Consider the following 16,984-nt stretch of genomic DNA (forward strand, 5'->3'; position numbering starts at 1 on the left):
ACAACCACTTTGCACATCATTATTTGCATAAATCTGCTCAACCTAGAAATGTTTTTAATTATAATCAATGGGAACATTGTGCAACTCCACCAAAAGGCAGTTCGAAAACATTTTACGGGAACTTTCCATACTTCTCAGGGTTTAACACAAGTAATGCAGAAACGTTTTATTTTAAAATGTTAAATAAGACAGGAATGAAAACAATGCTGACAAACACTAAATTAATCTATTCAGAAGCATTTTATGAAAAAATGACTACATTTGGTTTTGATTTCTGGAAAAACAACGTTGAAACAAAAACCATTTGGGGTACCAAAGATTGGCAGGTCCAAGGTATAGAATCATTATTTAGAGCCTGCATAATCCCAGAACAAATTATATTCTTGAATGACACCATTCAACAGACAACCTGTTTTGGCCTAGCCAAAATTAAAGACTTAAACAAACCGTCTATTCCAAAGCCAACACCTGACAGTAATAGCACTACAGATGTTGAGATAGACGTATCCCATATTTTTAACCAAAACAGAACACATCCTGATTGGAAAAAATGGTTGATCTGGCCAACAGACACAAATAGCTGTCAAGATAGATTCCTGAACAAAATACAGGGGTTCAAATTGACCAGGCCAGACCCTAGATACTCCCAGAGACAACATCCAGGGATAGTTACAACATACAGTGTAGGAAACTCTGCCTCGAATGGCTACACACATCCACACTGGCAGAAATTAAGCAACACTTGACTTTACTTAAAGACGGTGCTGACTTGCGTGATTTCATAATGGGACCACGCAAACAGCGTCAAAAACGTTTCATAGCGGCCGGTGTATACGCAGCATACAACGAAGCTTGGAAAATAATGCAAATTGAAACAGCAGAAAAAATACGAGAAATTGATCGTATCAATTTGGAAAAATCACTTTCTGTTGTGGACAATGGGTTAATGACTCTGTCTTCCAGAATATATTCACTGGACAGTATTGTATCATCTGCTATTGATATAATAGAGCAGGACTTACTAATGTTACAACACGGTCAGTCCCAATTGCGTTCTATTGTACAGCTTGGCTGGACGTTGCAAATTCTGCGTTCAGGCTACGTGCCCTGGCGTTTAATCAACACAACGTCATTATTCTCTATCTTTAACCTTACTGATACACAAATCAGCTTGGCACAAAAAGGAGCAGAATATACAATTCTGAGCATTGAAAAACTTGAGAGATTACCATTGACAATGTCAGAAAGACCTGTCATTGAATGGATAATACATGGAATAATAACAATTCCGATAACAACTTTCCAATTTAAATACTGTCAAGAGTATATACCAGCGGGCCAGTATGAAACGTTGGGTAAAGGGTACATTAAGTCATCATGGAAATTACCTTACACACACACATGTTATAGTGCAAAGGAACAGAATGTATTTCTTAGTGGTAACAATTGTAAACGATCACTAAGTGGTATACTTCTTTGTCAAGGTATTAACTTGCATGGGGCCTGTGAGGGGACTTCAAATAACCTTTCATGTCACCAGCATGGTACATCTGCAACTCGAATAGAGCCATTGTTTAGACGGCTTTCTAATGGGAGCTATATTCTAATAGTGGACCACAGATGTTGTGGCATGGTGCCAGGAAAAGCTTATCTCGTGAGCGTTAGTTCCATGGTCACTTGCTGTATGCAAGTATTGTATCCAAACAGCACTCCAGACACGGAGGCGAAGATTTGGCCTTTTTTGAATATCTCTTCTATTCGAATTGATACTTTAAGCAGAATGAAGTCTGTTCTTTTACAGACAACTGTGCCCTTGACGTCTTCAAAAGAAACTTATGATCTGCAAGTTGCAAGGACAACGGCGGAGATACATACCCTTTAATCATCAAATTGCCCAGTGCATTTCGCAGAAATGCTAAGCCAAATCCTAAATATGTCTGATACCAGCGGTATCCCACATATATTTTTAAACAATTTTTTCGGGACTGTTAACACCCTTCCAAACAGTTCTGGGCATTTTTCCTAATTTTGTCCATTCTGTCTTTGGCGGCCTACCACTTCTGTTGGGACTCGTAGCAGGCATTTTATTTTTGATACTTCTGCTTCGATATGGCAAGCCAAGTCGCAGACAAAACTCCAGCAACAATGGAAGAAACGATCCTAGCTATACGCTATCGGGACCGCATAACTAAAGTCCTTGGATTAAGAGATCTGAATATGACCTGGTTTCTTTCATTCAGACCCATCTGGCAGAATTGCATCTTACCTATGCTTCGATGTATGCTATGTGGAGAAGAATGCGTGTTGGATGTCTGTCTTACACTACCATCAGCAGTACCATTGGATACAGATACTTTGCTAAGTCCTGTAACGGCTCATGCATCGTGTTGTCCCCAGCGGCTACCCATTCTGATGACGGCATTCGTTGAGACTTCACCACTGCGATTAAAGGGTAGTGAAGTACGAGATGAAAGCAAGGTCACCCAGGTATGACCTTCTGTGAGCATTGCTGATCCTGACATCGATGATAGCAATCATTCTCACGACTGCACAGTTGTGGCATTTTCCAACTTGGTCGAACTTTCACCTGAAGCGGTAAACCACTTTTTTGAGAATCTATCTGAAATGATGTTTTCCCCCGAACAAAAAGAATAACTTTTAAGCAAGCTAGTACACAGCGTTCCCTGAACTCTGAATTCGGACTTCGGCTTTGATAAACAAAAGCTACTGAACATATTTGGAACTATATTTTTTTTCTCTCTCCCCTGAAAGCGAAATTATTTTTTTCCCGATTCCAAAATATTTACCTTTTTTTTTGGCACATGTACTCTGCTTGAAGTAGAACTATTCTTAGAGAACAGAGCTTCTATTTTAGGAACTCTAAAGACAATATATCACGTCAGCCTCTAGCACATTTACAGCAACTGTATTTATATGTGATGGAATGGTCTCGACCTTTTTTTCTGTATTAAGAGCCATTTCATGTGTAAATTTTGCAAATCATTCATGCCGATATATATATGCATCCTTTTTAATGAATGATTACACTGCTTGAATAGCGTACAGTACCTATAATCATTTTCATGTATTTCGCATACACCATTTCAAATGCAAAAATGTATTTTGGGGTGGGTTGGAATACACATGCACCTTTAAATGTTTACTATTGCTTAGTTTTAGTAATGATGGACATTAGATCGTGGAGTGGGTATTGTGTTTTTATCTAGGAGCCTAAATCGATATTCCTATTTTATGCCCTTGTCCGGTTATAATCAATAATATCCATACAACGGCATAATAATCATATCCATATTCAGTCGTAGCACATGCTGTCTCATTAAGCAAGGCTACTTCCCCGGCCCCCTAGGAAGCACAACGAGTTCTCTAAAACAAATCCAAACCTCCAGCAACCTGGGAAATCCCCCTTGCTTTGTTTTGATTTCATCCTAGAACTCCTGTAAAGCACTGTAAGAACGGCCAGTTCTTAGTGACATCTTTATTGACGTCTTATGTCCAGCCTTACGTCAAACCCGGCACCTTACAGGTATAAATATACCAACGTTGCCTTAAGCAAACACACGGTGGTGGTATTGGGAGCAGCTATCTACTTGCCCGAGAGCCCAGCTGATGAGAGAGCACACGGACGCTGCCCCTCCCTTTTGACGCACTGAGAGAGATGCTGTCTTTTCTCCTGCCGAGAAATCCAGCTCCGGTGTTTCCAGATACCTTCGCAGGTTACTGGGATATCGAGTCCTGAGAGAGATATACCAGACCTCCTGCTTTCTAATACCCAGGTACGGAGCTGACTAAACCCTTAAAGAGAATTTGTGAGTCAGATTCTTGGCAAAACAAACTTAACTTAAACTGCTACTTACTTACTCCTTCCCACGTATTAGGCTTAGGTCAGGTACACCGGGGTAGGCGTATTTAGAAGCACCAGTTGAGTACGTTAGTCAATGTATATAAGTATGTATATATTTTATCTATTTTAAAGTATCTTATGGCTAAGAAACCATATCAATGCTTTTACAGTATTATTTCTTAATCCTCCTTTTACTGTACGCACTTTACTTTACTAGTATTGCAATCGTGGCAATACATTTCTCTTGTATGAGGAAGAAGACTGCTCAATAAATTACACCTTTTACTGAAAACGCCCGTCTCTCTTTTCTCTGCATTCTGGTGAAACTAAGTACGCACATTTGACTGAGTGAAATAGCTGTCTATTGTTTTCACACGACTCTAGAGATACACTCTTAATCTGAGGGAGCAAAGTTGTCATGTTATATGGTTGTCAGAAGCTAACCCCTTCTTGTCTATCCAGGGAGGTTAAACTCCTCCTCGTTTATTCGAGAAAGTTTCTAGTGACCTCTGAGCTAGCTGGCAAAAACTTAAGTCTAATATAGTCAGTAGAGACCTAGATAACCTCAGTCCTACGTCTACACTGCTGAATATATTATTCCAATGCGCAGAGCCTATTGGGAATATAGGAACTACACTACAGAACATGTCTCAGGAACATGAGAAACAGGTAAACACAGAATACACATTTTGTAAATCAGATTTGGCTTTTTTTTCTTCCACAGACAGGACACTTGTCAAAAAGGAAGGCATTTTGACTAATAAACTGTGGAAAATCTGTCAGAAAAAGACAGCAAAAGGTAGAGAAAGACCAAAAACGTCGAGTGAATTTGTAAAAAGGTAAATGCTGAAGTGATTTTTGATGAAAAACACCAAATGAGGTAGAGCTCAATGCTCCATGGTCCTGTAAACAGGAGCCGGAAAAAAGAACTGAAGTAACTACCACTAGCTGTGCATCATGGGATACTGGTGGTCTCTGGAGACTCTTAAAGGCACGGTATCCATTTTCAGAAATATAATGGCAGCTGCCTATGGGCGACTTCTCTGTCCAACCTTTTCATCTCGATCATAAAAAAAGGAGTTTTGTGAAGGGGAGTTTTCTATATGTATTAAACTTCATAAATTGAACATTTTTATAAGTACTGGTTACCTTTTTTCATTTCGAGATGAAGTAATGGCCAGTGTAGCGTAGTTAGTTAGGCTGCATTATTGTCTTTCTATCTCTTGTGTCTACACAGCCCTTCCAGAAGAAAGGCGAAAGATGACAACTTAAGAAGATATATCTTATGAAATGCTCCGGGGTCCCCGCACGTGGGTGGGACTATTCACATGCTTATGACTATACAAGGAAATCCCCTACAAGAGAAGAGAGGAATGAGCTATTGACTTTCTGTAACCTTGTGACTGAAAGAAACTATCTTTCTGTAAATTCTTGATCATTGAAGTTCTGAATCTGGAATGTTGACATTCCATGATGGGACATACGCAAAAGTTGGCACCAGAGTGAGCCAGCAGTGAAGCCATGCTGTTGTCGACTCCGAACATCAGACTCCAGGCCCATAAATGCCCCACCCAGGCCATTAACATTGCTTCTGTCTGAAAGAAGAAAAGAAGGACAACAGCATACAAAGAAGCACAACTTTTAGAAAAAAAAACTGTGGCAATAATGTACCAACCATTTGTGAAGTGCAGAGGTGGGAGGTCGAGTGTAGGTGCCTTGCTCTTCAGCACATTGCAAGGCAGACATAATACTGCTGGTTTGTGTTTCGTGGGACTGTTGTGACCATGCACAATGGCAACGAAGGAAGGAAACCATGAGGCTAATGAGACAACTACAGGTATTGTTATGGGCTCTGCATCAATTTAGTTTTTGTACCCGGAAATGACCGCTCTGAAATCTCTCTCTTAATTGTAACAACGGTGCTCAATATTTTAACAGTCACAACGACATATACACATTTTAATGAACAAAATGTTGAGAGAATACGAAAAAATGAAGTGTACTAAAATGTGTATGCTTCTCTCACGCTGACAAATAAAGAACACCACCACAAATGTAAGGACAGTCAGCATAGTGGCTTTGTTAATTTTAAATTACAGTACATTCCATGCACCACATGTTTTACAATTTTACATACTTTACATGGTGTAGAAATATAAAACTGAATGTTCCTCGTTTACATATATACTCAAATCCTAAATCCTGAGCATCAAAGAAAACTGTGGCTGTGCAAGTGCACCACAGTACAAGTCCCACACCCCTACACATACTCCATAGACAATATGACATCCAATAGGAGGATTACATACTGGATAATCTGCTCCTTAAACACAATATTGCCTTTTTTTCTTCTTCTGCCTGTGCCCCACTGACAAACACATCTTAAACGCATATCTCTGCCACTGGATAGAACATAAATCTGAATGACTGCCACTGATCACCTGGAATGGCTTTCATTTCATATTTCTGCCATTGTTTTGAAAGCAGATGCATCTTGATGACTCTTCATTGGAAATTAGGTAGAAAAACATATATACACAATATATTATATCTTTTACTTTCAGGCGTTGTAGATAGTTAATAAAATAGTTGTGGGTGATTTGTAAGTCTAGTGAGGGCTAGTCCCAGGCTGTACTCCTTATTTGTATGCATGAATACATTGTTAGCTGCAGGCTAGCTGCGCGCTCTAATCACATTATACCTACAGAGGGTTTCAACATATTCCAAAGTTTGTGTTCCCACTCTATACAAACAAGCATGGAAAAAGTTTAAAAACTGACAAATTTACATTCACTGCAAAAAAAGCACAACCCAGGTGAGATGACACAATTCCAATGTTTGTACCAGGATTACATGTTTGTCTTCTTAAATATACAAATCCTTCGGGGCTTAGAATGCCGTGGTCTGGTGGACATTCTGCAGACAGGTGAGCAGCCGGTGGTAGGGACTTCCTGGAGAGGCCACCACTTCAAACACTGACTGGAAAGAGCGCCGGTCCAGTTCCTCGTCTATCTGGTGTTTGTAAAAGTCTATTGCCACCAGGCAGAAAAGGTTAATGTCCACCTGCTCAGATTTACCCATTCTGCTGATGATGTGTGGAAAACTGCGGCAAGAGTTAAGGAAGATTAACATGTACAATCAAATGTAAATATTTGCGAATGTATTCAGGTACTGTTGTTCATTATAGAAGGTCTAGGAATAAACTGAGGGAGGGATACTTTAGATGGTTGTAAGATATAACCACGCGTGCCTAGACAACACGATCTGAACCACGACCACGTCTTTCCCATGCATGCCTTTATGATGGTCTGCTGACTTCAGCAGGCCACCTTGCCTGTCACTGTAGGTAATTCTAGTAGGTCGCAATTTGCGACCCACTACAAATTGATATTTTGAGAACCAAACTATTAAGACAGGTCAGTTCACAAAATACAATGGGTTTGTTAGAAGTCTGTGTGCAGATTGCGACTACTTCTAACAAACCAATTTTTGAACATTTCATTTAAGGAATCACAAATTGTGAACTGTTATTTGTCACAATTTAAGATTCCTTACATGGAATCTTTTTACACCAGGGCCTTAAAGTCAACAGCTAGATGCATCAAGTGAAATACCGTTCACAAAGGGGCAGATTCTCAGAATCTGCCCTTCTGCGACCGGTATTTATGCATTTGGGATGTATCATCCCAAATGCATAAATCGCTATTTTCGATTGCATTTAAGGAATCTCAAATTGAGATTCCTTAAATGCAATGCATGAATGTAAAATAGCTAGCGATTTCGCTGATAAAGGTCGTTATTTACCGTGAAATCAAACTTCAAGGTAAATAGCGAAAACTGTGAAAAATGCACTAAAGTGCATCTTTCAAAGTTGTATGTTACACACACACATGTCCTTGGGACATGTATGTGCGCAATACCAGTGTCCAGGTCAATTTAAGGGGTGCAACAGGGTGTCCTTTGGACACCCGTCACCCTTGAGATTGCATTCTCAAATTGCGATTAGCTAATTGCTAATCGCAAATTGAGAATTCCTCCCCATTCCTTCCTATGGGCCTCTTGGCCCATAGGAAGGAATGGGGAGGAATCAATGAGATGTCTGCCCTTATTTGCGAATCGCACTTTGCGAGTCGCAGATTAGGAATATTTAGGAATTGCTAATATTTTAGCAAATCCTACATGCATCTGATTTTGCTAATCCCTAAATGCGAATCCTTAAACTTCGCAATTAAGGACTCGCAAAAATTGAACGTTGATGCATCTAGCAGTTAATTCGTTAAGAATAACAATTACCAAACAGCAATTCAGTGAAAATCGTTATTTGGAAATTGTAAGTCTTAATATTCCTACCTCTGGCCCAATATTCCTTGCTGAATCGCTATAGTGCTACAAAAAAACACATGAAACTCTTTTTTATGCACGTCTTTTGCTTCAAGGGTGGGAGAGTATCCCAAGTGCTATAAAAGGTGCAATCTGGTTTGTAAACTCAAATAATAGGCATAAACAACTTCATTCACAAAATAATATATAAAACACGATATGGGTCATTTCAGATTGCCTCAAGTTAGCACAAGAACTGCTGGGAGCTCAGCAATGCTGACTCCAACCTATAGATTTAGCTATAAAATACTACTATAGGAGAAGCTGCACAATCAGAAACCTTTGTGCTTACAATGAACTCTATGGAGGTACCTCATCTGTCAGGGGTTTAATGACGTAAATAGCTGGTCATCGATGGAATACATTGCTGGGATGCCCACAGAACGCGGGGATTCCACCGGACCAACGATCCCAAGCAAGTATGGAGTAGAACAGATTTTTAAATGCCAATATGTCCTCCAGCTATAAGTTATAGTAAGGTAGACCAAATGACTCCAGAAGTATGATGGCCAGCTTCAGCCAACGAGACACCCCTCAAGGACTGGGTCAGGGTAAAGTAGGCTTTCATCACCATTCAGGCAGGTCTTGAATCAGTGCAGGCTCACCAACAAGGATAGTACTTTGATAGCCCTAACATGTTCTCTAAGCTCTTATGTTACTGATGTCTTCAGTTTGAAAATGACCGGATAGACTGCAGAATAACTCTGAGTTACTTATCTGTCAGTTAAACCTTGACTTTCCTCAGTGTCAAGACAGTTTCTCCAACCTCTCTTGGCAGCCAAGTAGCATATCTTGTAGATAGGAAACAACAACAGGCCTTCCAAAGAGTCCTGGTCTTACTGCCAATCTTCACAGGGGGCTGTTGCGGTAACAGAAGAACCAGAAAAGCCCACCGTCCAGGCTAGGCATTTTCCAGTGGGTGCTGTAAATTTTCTTTTAAAGACCACACAATGCAAAAACCTGGCTCAGGAGGGCTAGCTTTTACCAATTTCAAAATTCCAGTCAACTAGTGCATGGAAAATATTCCTTACCAGAAGGGAGGGTATAGCACAAAATGGCCGAAAAGAGTGTAAGCAGAGAGAGAAAGTTTAGATTTTATGAGTTAAGCCTGTATTTCTAGTCACTTGTACACGAGGCACAAAAGCATCATGAGCAGGGGAATCTGGACATATCTGAGAAAAGTGTTGCCCAAGCTCTCAATACTGTTTTGGTCTTTCCTTTATTCTCTAGCAGACCGTTGGGAACAACATGACGCAGATGCTTCATCTCATGTTGCCATCACCATACCTTTGCAGAGAAAGTATTCATAAAGCCTGTAATGTCGTTTTATTTATATAGAGCTTACTACCCCGGAGGAGGCAAAGAGCTTTTTTGCAAGTAGCACTCTACTCTGGAAACGAAAGGATTAGAGGTGGCTTAGTATAGGGAAATATAAATTGTTATTTTGAGCGATGAATATGTAAATCTGTTTTATTTGTGAATAGGATAAAGAAGGGATAGAGGAGGGAAGAGCCTTGAAAGGGCTATTAGGGAGATCATAGTAGTAAGATGAGGTTTCGGTTGAGTCAAAGAGGAATAGCGAAGTGAAGAGTCTAGAAAGGGTAATATGGGAGATCATAGCAGTAAAAACACTTGGTTGCCCAACTGGCGAGTACAGGGTTACACGCGGACCCCTCAACTGTGCTAATTCCTGAACTATGCAACCAAAGTGAGCACTCCAAGGCATAAAACAACTTGTTACATTAAGCCCGACTTGTTCCACAAGTCTAAATTAATGTAATTTGTTGTAGTGTGCAGCTTCACCAAAGCTGCCACTGTCTTGCCTTTAAAACTCCTCTGCCTTATCAGGCACACATGGTCTCTGTTCCACGAGACAATTTCTGCCCTCCTGGAGAGACAGGCCAATGACTCAGGATGGAGAACAATGAGGGATTGCAGGCCAGCGAGGTGTCACCTACCTCCCCTTCTGCAGGAAGCCATATAGAAGTTAGCTCCAAAAGGCTGGCTTCAAAGGAGAAATCGTCTTTGAAGGGCAGATGTATCACACTAGAGAGAAGGCCTGCCCCACTGTTTAGGCAGACAGGCTGGCACGGGTAGTAGAGAGGGGAAACCGGTTGCCAAACTGGATTTCCCTGGGGCGTGTAGCTCTGAGGTAGCAACTCTCCATGGGTGGGCTAGTGAGGTCTGGGCACCGAGAGAGGGGTCTTGCCATCATGGGGTTGGGGAGAATGATGCATCCCTTGGATAGCCAGATGCCACACTTAACAGGAAGTGGTAACAGGTAGGTGGGAACCTGTAAGCCCATTGTATACCAACTGCATCCTGCCCTGAGGACAGTTTCTGAGCGTAAAGGGGGCACTCTTGGCAAACAGACCTTAGATCTGGACTGACATGGAAGAAGGACCAAAGTAGGACTGCCCTCCTGCACCGAGTGGACTGTAAAGAGAGGCTGCACAGACAAAGACTGCACCTGCTGTACCAGGTGGCTAGCTAAGAGAGGGACTGTGTCTGCTGTGTCCTGCTCAGGGAGATGCAGTCACCAGAGCCTAGTCAAGTCAAGAGAACTCCAAGGGCCAGCTGACTGGCCTCCTGTTTGCGGCACAGGGACACAACAGCTGAAGAAGCCTGCTGGGGCAAGTTTGTAGCCCAAAGTCTTTAAACTGCTACTTCTGCAGTCCTGACGATGAAGACCCAACGCACAGAGTTGCACCCAAGTTCAAAGAGCCTGACAGTGCTGTTAGAGTTGCTGGGACCCTCAAAAGGCAAGTTATCAACCCAGGAAGGATTGGCCTGTGATTGCAACACCGGTGACTGGTAGTCCAGTGGCGACTGGACTTCGGCCAGACCAGGAAGGACATTATGAGGCGTCCACACTGCAACCAGGTCCCCCTGACCAACTATCAATCCCTGCAGGAAGACCCCTACTGAATGCATAACATTTGCAGCATCATTAGAGCATCTTCAGCATCCTTCATTCCTTTTATTAGGACCACTCCATAGGAATCCATTGCAACACTGATAAAGTGGATGGAACTGCTGGAGGACTGCTTCTTCTGTAAAAGGAACTGTTCTTGAGGACTTTGAGGCTTGTTTGCAGTTGAGTTAAATTGCTTTGATGAACAAGTTACTTACCTTCGGAAACACCTTATCAGGTAGAAACTCTATCTAGCCATAGATTCCCACCCCAGATGTAGATTAGCAAGTGTGTAAAAAAAATACAACATGCACAGAACACACCACACTGCATACAGGGGGAGCTGACAAACACTGGTTATGGACAACGGAGTGGATTTTGAATGCCTGGGCTCTGTAGCCACTCTCACTGGTAGTAAGATCTGCACCTCTACACTACTGATTCAGCTGCAGTCAAAGGTCAGTCTCTCCATAGCTCAATGAACAGAACATAGATACTATTATCGATGGAGGTGGTATAGTGTTGGGTGCCTTATGCTCTTGCTGGGGGAGAAGAACACAAAACATTTATAGATGGCCTGAAGATGCCAGGTCCACTGGGGGAGAAAACAGAAAAGGCATGAAAAGCAAAATGGAATTGGGGTTAACAGCTTTCCTTGCAGTGTGAGGACTTTGTCCCTACATTGATCTGAGGGTCATGTCACTGCATGTGTAATGTCAAGGATTCCTGCTGCTCCACTCGCCCCCATAACAATGTAGATAAAGAAGCTGTGCCCTTGAACAACTGGTTCTGGTACATGAAATGGAGTTCTTTCTTGGTCAGCTATTTTACACAGCCTAATGCAGAAGACTGTCCATTAATGGTCTGTTTTGTAACTGATTGCTTCTGTCATACAAGATAAACCTAAAAATAACTGGGCCTTCTAATGACACACAGCATCCCTAATCATTGAAACTGAGGACTCTCTTATAGTTGTAGTGGTGCACTGCACCAGTCTGAAGGAAGGAATAAGCAGTTTTTAGTATGAGACAGAAATGTGAACAGATGTACAGAAGTACATTGTCCACCAAATACACATGGAAGGGAGGTAAACAAAGGGAATGTGCAAGTTTTGATTTTGTTTTATGTGTAGGAGTAGACTCAAAAATGGAAGAGCCCCGCTTTAAAGCTCTGGGCTATAATTTCCTGGGCTTGAGATTTCTCACCAGAGAGAATAGTGCTGCCCATTTGGCTTTGCTTGTCGTGTGTACTCTTCTTGGCCATGCCACTGAGCTTAGGACAGTTACTCAAAGGTAGTAACTGCATGCTACACTAGGTGGTATACCCCATAAGCTAATAATCAATGGTTGCTCTCTCTTCATAGTGAGGGAGGAGAAGTTTGATATTTCTCCCTGCACCCAATGCCCCACTGCCTTCGGTGGCCCAACCAACACTGCCCAGGCATCCCCTAAAAACCTAACTTACCTCTTCAGTCGGCGGTCACCTTCAGGAAGCCTCCCTCCCTGAGCTCGAAGCCTCTTTTTACCAACCGGAGATCTCCATTAAAATCCACAGGGTCCCCGACGTCGCCTTGGCACTCTGCACCTAGCCGCCCCTTTTCTGCGGGTGGTGTAGCTCCTGTGATGATTATTGGCCTCTGCAGTGCTGACCTGCTCTCAAGCAGTCCCTGACCGAAGGCCCCCTAAGCCCTACTTACTAACATTAGGCCCCTACAATCTGCACACAGTGCCGCTGATGGTGCAACTTGAGTGCCTAACTGGACCTAGGGTAATCCTGGTCCTAATCCCCAAAATTCCTACCCGTAAGTGGTTTAATTACCTGAGAACCATTAACACTCTTTTCCCATAGGAACCAATGTTACTAGTTTTGTTCCTAAAAAACTGTCTGTTGACCTACCAATTTGTATGAAGAGAAAGTAACTATGTTATAACTTAAGAATTGTCGTACTTACCTGAGACAATCACCAGTGTATGATATCTCGGCATATCACCTCAAGTACTTGAAGTAATAGACAAGTAATCCAAGAGTAATCAAAAGTAATCTTACTGTATTTTGAACTGTTTTACTTGTAATCAAGTCCAGTACAATTCACAATTGCATTTCCGTGTACAGCCTTGCATTTGAAAGTATTTATTGCTTGCCTGTGCCAAGTACTGCTTGGTTCTACAAAATAAAATATAAGTATACCTTTTTATTGATTGAGTGAATACAATAAATACCTAAGACACCCACTTGATAAACCTAACTGTTCGCCCATACTACAACAAAGAGAGCTGTTATTACGGGTCTAATTTAGCCTCTACTATACCTCTGGGTACTCCCTGGACTCAGTGCACACTATACCTTACTTTGGTATAGTATATACAGAGCCAGCTTCCTACAGTGGCGAACTGATCTAACCAAAATCCTACCTAGTCTCGAAAGCAATCTTGCATCACCTCCGGATGAAGACTCCATTCGTGATCCGCTAGGAATCGACAGCTGAGTTATTCAGCTCTGGCATTCAGAGAGGCCGCCAGATGTTGAACCACCAGAGAAATGGTCTGTTGTTCTAGCTATGGCCAATGACAGAAGCACTCTTGACACAGGGCCGACAACCCTATCCCACCCTGTTAGTTGCAGTACTACATGGTGGTGGTACTGTCCTTGAACACTTGACCTAGCCTTCCCTTGATCAAAGGAAGAAAGACTTTTAACATCAGTTGCTTCACCCACAGCTCCAGCAGGTTGATAGGGAGCGGAGACTCAGCCAGAGACTAGAGTCCTCTGATTGCTCCCTCTCCCAGAGGGATGCTCCCCGAGCATGTGTTACCAGCAGGATGCAGGAGGCCATGAGTGTGAGAAGTTGGCCTGATATATGATGCTCACTAGTTCTAGTGATCACCTTGTATCAGTCCAAACAACCCTTATGGTGATTGGTTGTAAGTCAACCTTATAGACCAGCTATCCTAATGTTAGCATGGACAAAGCAGTCTTAGGCTAAACTCTTTTGGCAAGTGAAGCCAGCTGTTTTACCATAATATAACCCCTTGAATACCAGATGAAAGGACACCACACAGGTTGTTATGAAAATAAACAGTATATTTATTAATAACAACACCTCTGAACTCTTTATGAGGTCAGAGGGCTAAGCACATGACAATCTCTTACGAAAAACACTACAAGTTGCACAAAATTACAATGGTGCCCTAGGGGCACGACAAACCATATACTAAGTAAGTGGAATGTGAGTCGATAAAAGGAATGGAGCTGCCCGAGGCTGTAGGATCGATGGGACCACGCTACACTAACTTCAGGTAAGTAATAGGAGGCCCACGGAACGCGTGTGCAGAGTGTGAACTCACACGCGAGATGCGTAACAACGTCTATGGACAGTACAGTTCAAGTTAAAGGTGAGTACGGACAATCCTGACTAGTTAGGACAACAACGACTGTGGAATTGGACACTAGGACAGTTAGACTACCCTTGAGCACCGAAATGCTCTCGTTACCTCACCCACGGGCTGCGGGTGCATAGGTGCCAAAGTGTGTCGGGTTCTCGCGTTGAAGTCAATGGAGCCTGAAAGAAAAGATGCTGCAGGCGACCAGGAGAAAGATGTCCGGTGCGATCCAAGGGTGGATCGGTGAAGAAGAAGACCTGAAAGCAGAGGGGACAGTGTTCAAAGTCACTAGCCAGTGACCGGTGTGGAACCAGGTGCTGTCGTCGCGATCAGGTGAAGAGTGGACGCTTGACTCTGCAGCCACGTGGACCAGAAGGTGTCTTCGATGACCAGGATGGAGGCACGAGCTGTCCCACGCAGGCTCTCGCTGTCGGCGGTGTTGGATCCGGAATCGGCGTCAACAGGCCTTGGCAAAGGCAACCCACGCGGTGAGCGGAGAAAGCGTCTGGTGCGGACTAGGAGAGTCCGGGGTGCCCCTCTTTTGGAAGGGAGCAAGGGCCAGTCTGGAGCAACCAGACCAGCAGCAAAGATTCAAAGGTTCGTCGTCTAGGAGGTCACTAGCCAGCCGGCAAGTGACCAGACAACGCGTCGAGCAACAAACAAGCAGAAGGGCCCCATGCAGATCTCGTGGATGCTGGAGGGCTGATCTTCGGTGCAGGGGCTGCTCGGGGCTGGGGCTTCTCAGTCCCCAAAGCACTTGGTCGAGTTTACCTCGGGAGTCGTGCTGGAAGCGAAGTGCAGGTTCGTTCACGATGGCCGGTCCCACGTGTCTCGTTGCACCCACGGGTCTCAGCTTTGCTGTAGATGTGAGTTGAGGTCGGAGAGGTCTGGGAATCCAGGTGTCGTCGGGCTCTGAAGTCTGGATCCTCGAGGGAAGACGACAAAGTGAAGCCGCTGGACGCTTGATGGTGCCTGCAGTTGCAGGGTGGACACTCCTTGCCCACAAGGGAGATTCTTCAGTCTTCTGTGGAGCAGAACGTCGAAGGCCAGAGTTTCTTCTTGTTGAATAGTTCAGGATAATCTAATTTGGAATGTGACCAGCTCCTACCTTTATTCTCCTAAAGGGGGCTGCACTACTGACTAGGTCCCTCCCCTGGGTGGGACCAGGAAGGGGGGTGGCTACACACCATATCCTTTGTCCGGTTTCCCGCCAGAGCTGGGGCAGGGATGCCCCAGCAACTGGTTTGAACCGGTGTATGCACAGGGCACCTTGTGTGCCCCAGGCATGTCTCATTCCTTTCAGGCCTATCCTCCCCAATACACAAAATCCTGTCTGGGGTGGTGCTAGCACCTCCCCAGGCAGAAAACCCTTTGTCCAAGCCGTCCTCGCTGGAAGGACTTCCAGCAGTAGGAGGTCAGACTTGTGTCTGTGGTGGCAGCGTCCATTTTGTGATGCTGAGGCTTCGAGTTAACTTTAACCGGGGTTCACAGTTACATACATGTCGTGTCCCTCTAGAAGGGTGGAATGCTACCCCCGTCGCCAGAATTGGCGAGGGGGTAGTATTTCAAATCGTATGACACCTTACTCGACATGTTTTGATAATGTTATACCAGAGTTAGCATTTAACCGCGAGGTTGATAATGCACTTATGAGTATATGGTAGAGCGTTATCATGGAACAGCTATTAGGACTTGGTTCCGCAAGCTGCAAACGGGCTCAGCTCATGCCAGAGCACCATCTCACATAATTCCAAGCACTCTGCCTTCAGGATTGATAAGGCCTTCCATAGGAGTGACTGATAGGAATATATGTGTCCATTTTACGGTTAGATATAGGTATACTATATCTACAGCAAAGGGTGATTACACCACCTTGCCCCAGCTGTCGTGCAGCCAGTTGTGTCAGTTTTAGATGGCCAGCCAGGGGTGGCATAATACATGCTTCAGCCCCTGGTAGGCCCTGGGTACACCTATGCCCTGGGTACAGGGACTGGTAAGGTGGCCCAGTACCAATTGGTAAATGCACCTAAAGTACATGGTTGTCAATTTAGAGAGAGAACAGCTAGGCTGTGGGTCTGATTAGCAGGCCCACAGCCAGGGAAAGTCGTAAACCAGTGAAGCAAAAAGCAAAAATCTGGGGTGACCATAGGATTGGAGACCCCACTCTCCTACAATGAGTCCCAGCAGCCTCAAAGCCCGTCTCATCGAAATTCAGGACAGAGGTTGAAAAATTGGAATCACAGCCTGAATATCCTGGACTCGCCATTTGGGAGGTTAGGCCCCAAACTGTACTCTGTCCAGAACAGCTCCAACGAAAGGATGCGTCTAAGGGAGTCAGGTGTGATTTCGACACATTGATAGTGAACCCCAGTGAGTGCAGGAGGCCCACAGAAGTCTGGAGGTGAGAGACAACTGACCGTAGGCAGCCCGTCTTGAACAACCAATCAT

At 43.7% G+C, this 16,984-nt stretch overlaps 1 protein-coding gene across 2 annotated transcripts in view; it reads right to left on the reverse strand.

The window, feature by feature from the left end:
• Window positions 1–5,922: 5,922 nt before the first annotated feature.
• The window catches only part of HTT (huntingtin), a 1,924,961-nt gene continuing 1,913,899 nt past the window's right edge, over window positions 5,923–16,984 (reverse strand). For both annotated transcript variants that reach the window (XM_078678546.1, XM_078678545.1), the window contains one exon: window positions 5,923–6,965. In XM_078678546.1, the coding sequence (XP_078534672.1) occupies window positions 6,752–6,965 (214 nt within the window). In that variant the 3' untranslated portion in view covers window positions 5,923–6,751. The remainder of the gene's footprint in view (window positions 6,966–16,984) is intronic.

Source organism: Lissotriton helveticus, chromosome 2_2 (genome assembly GCF_964261635.1).
Source record: "Lissotriton helveticus chromosome 2_2, aLisHel1.1, whole genome shotgun sequence".
In the NCBI taxonomy this organism is placed as follows: Eukaryota; Metazoa; Chordata; class Amphibia; order Caudata; family Salamandridae; genus Lissotriton; species Lissotriton helveticus.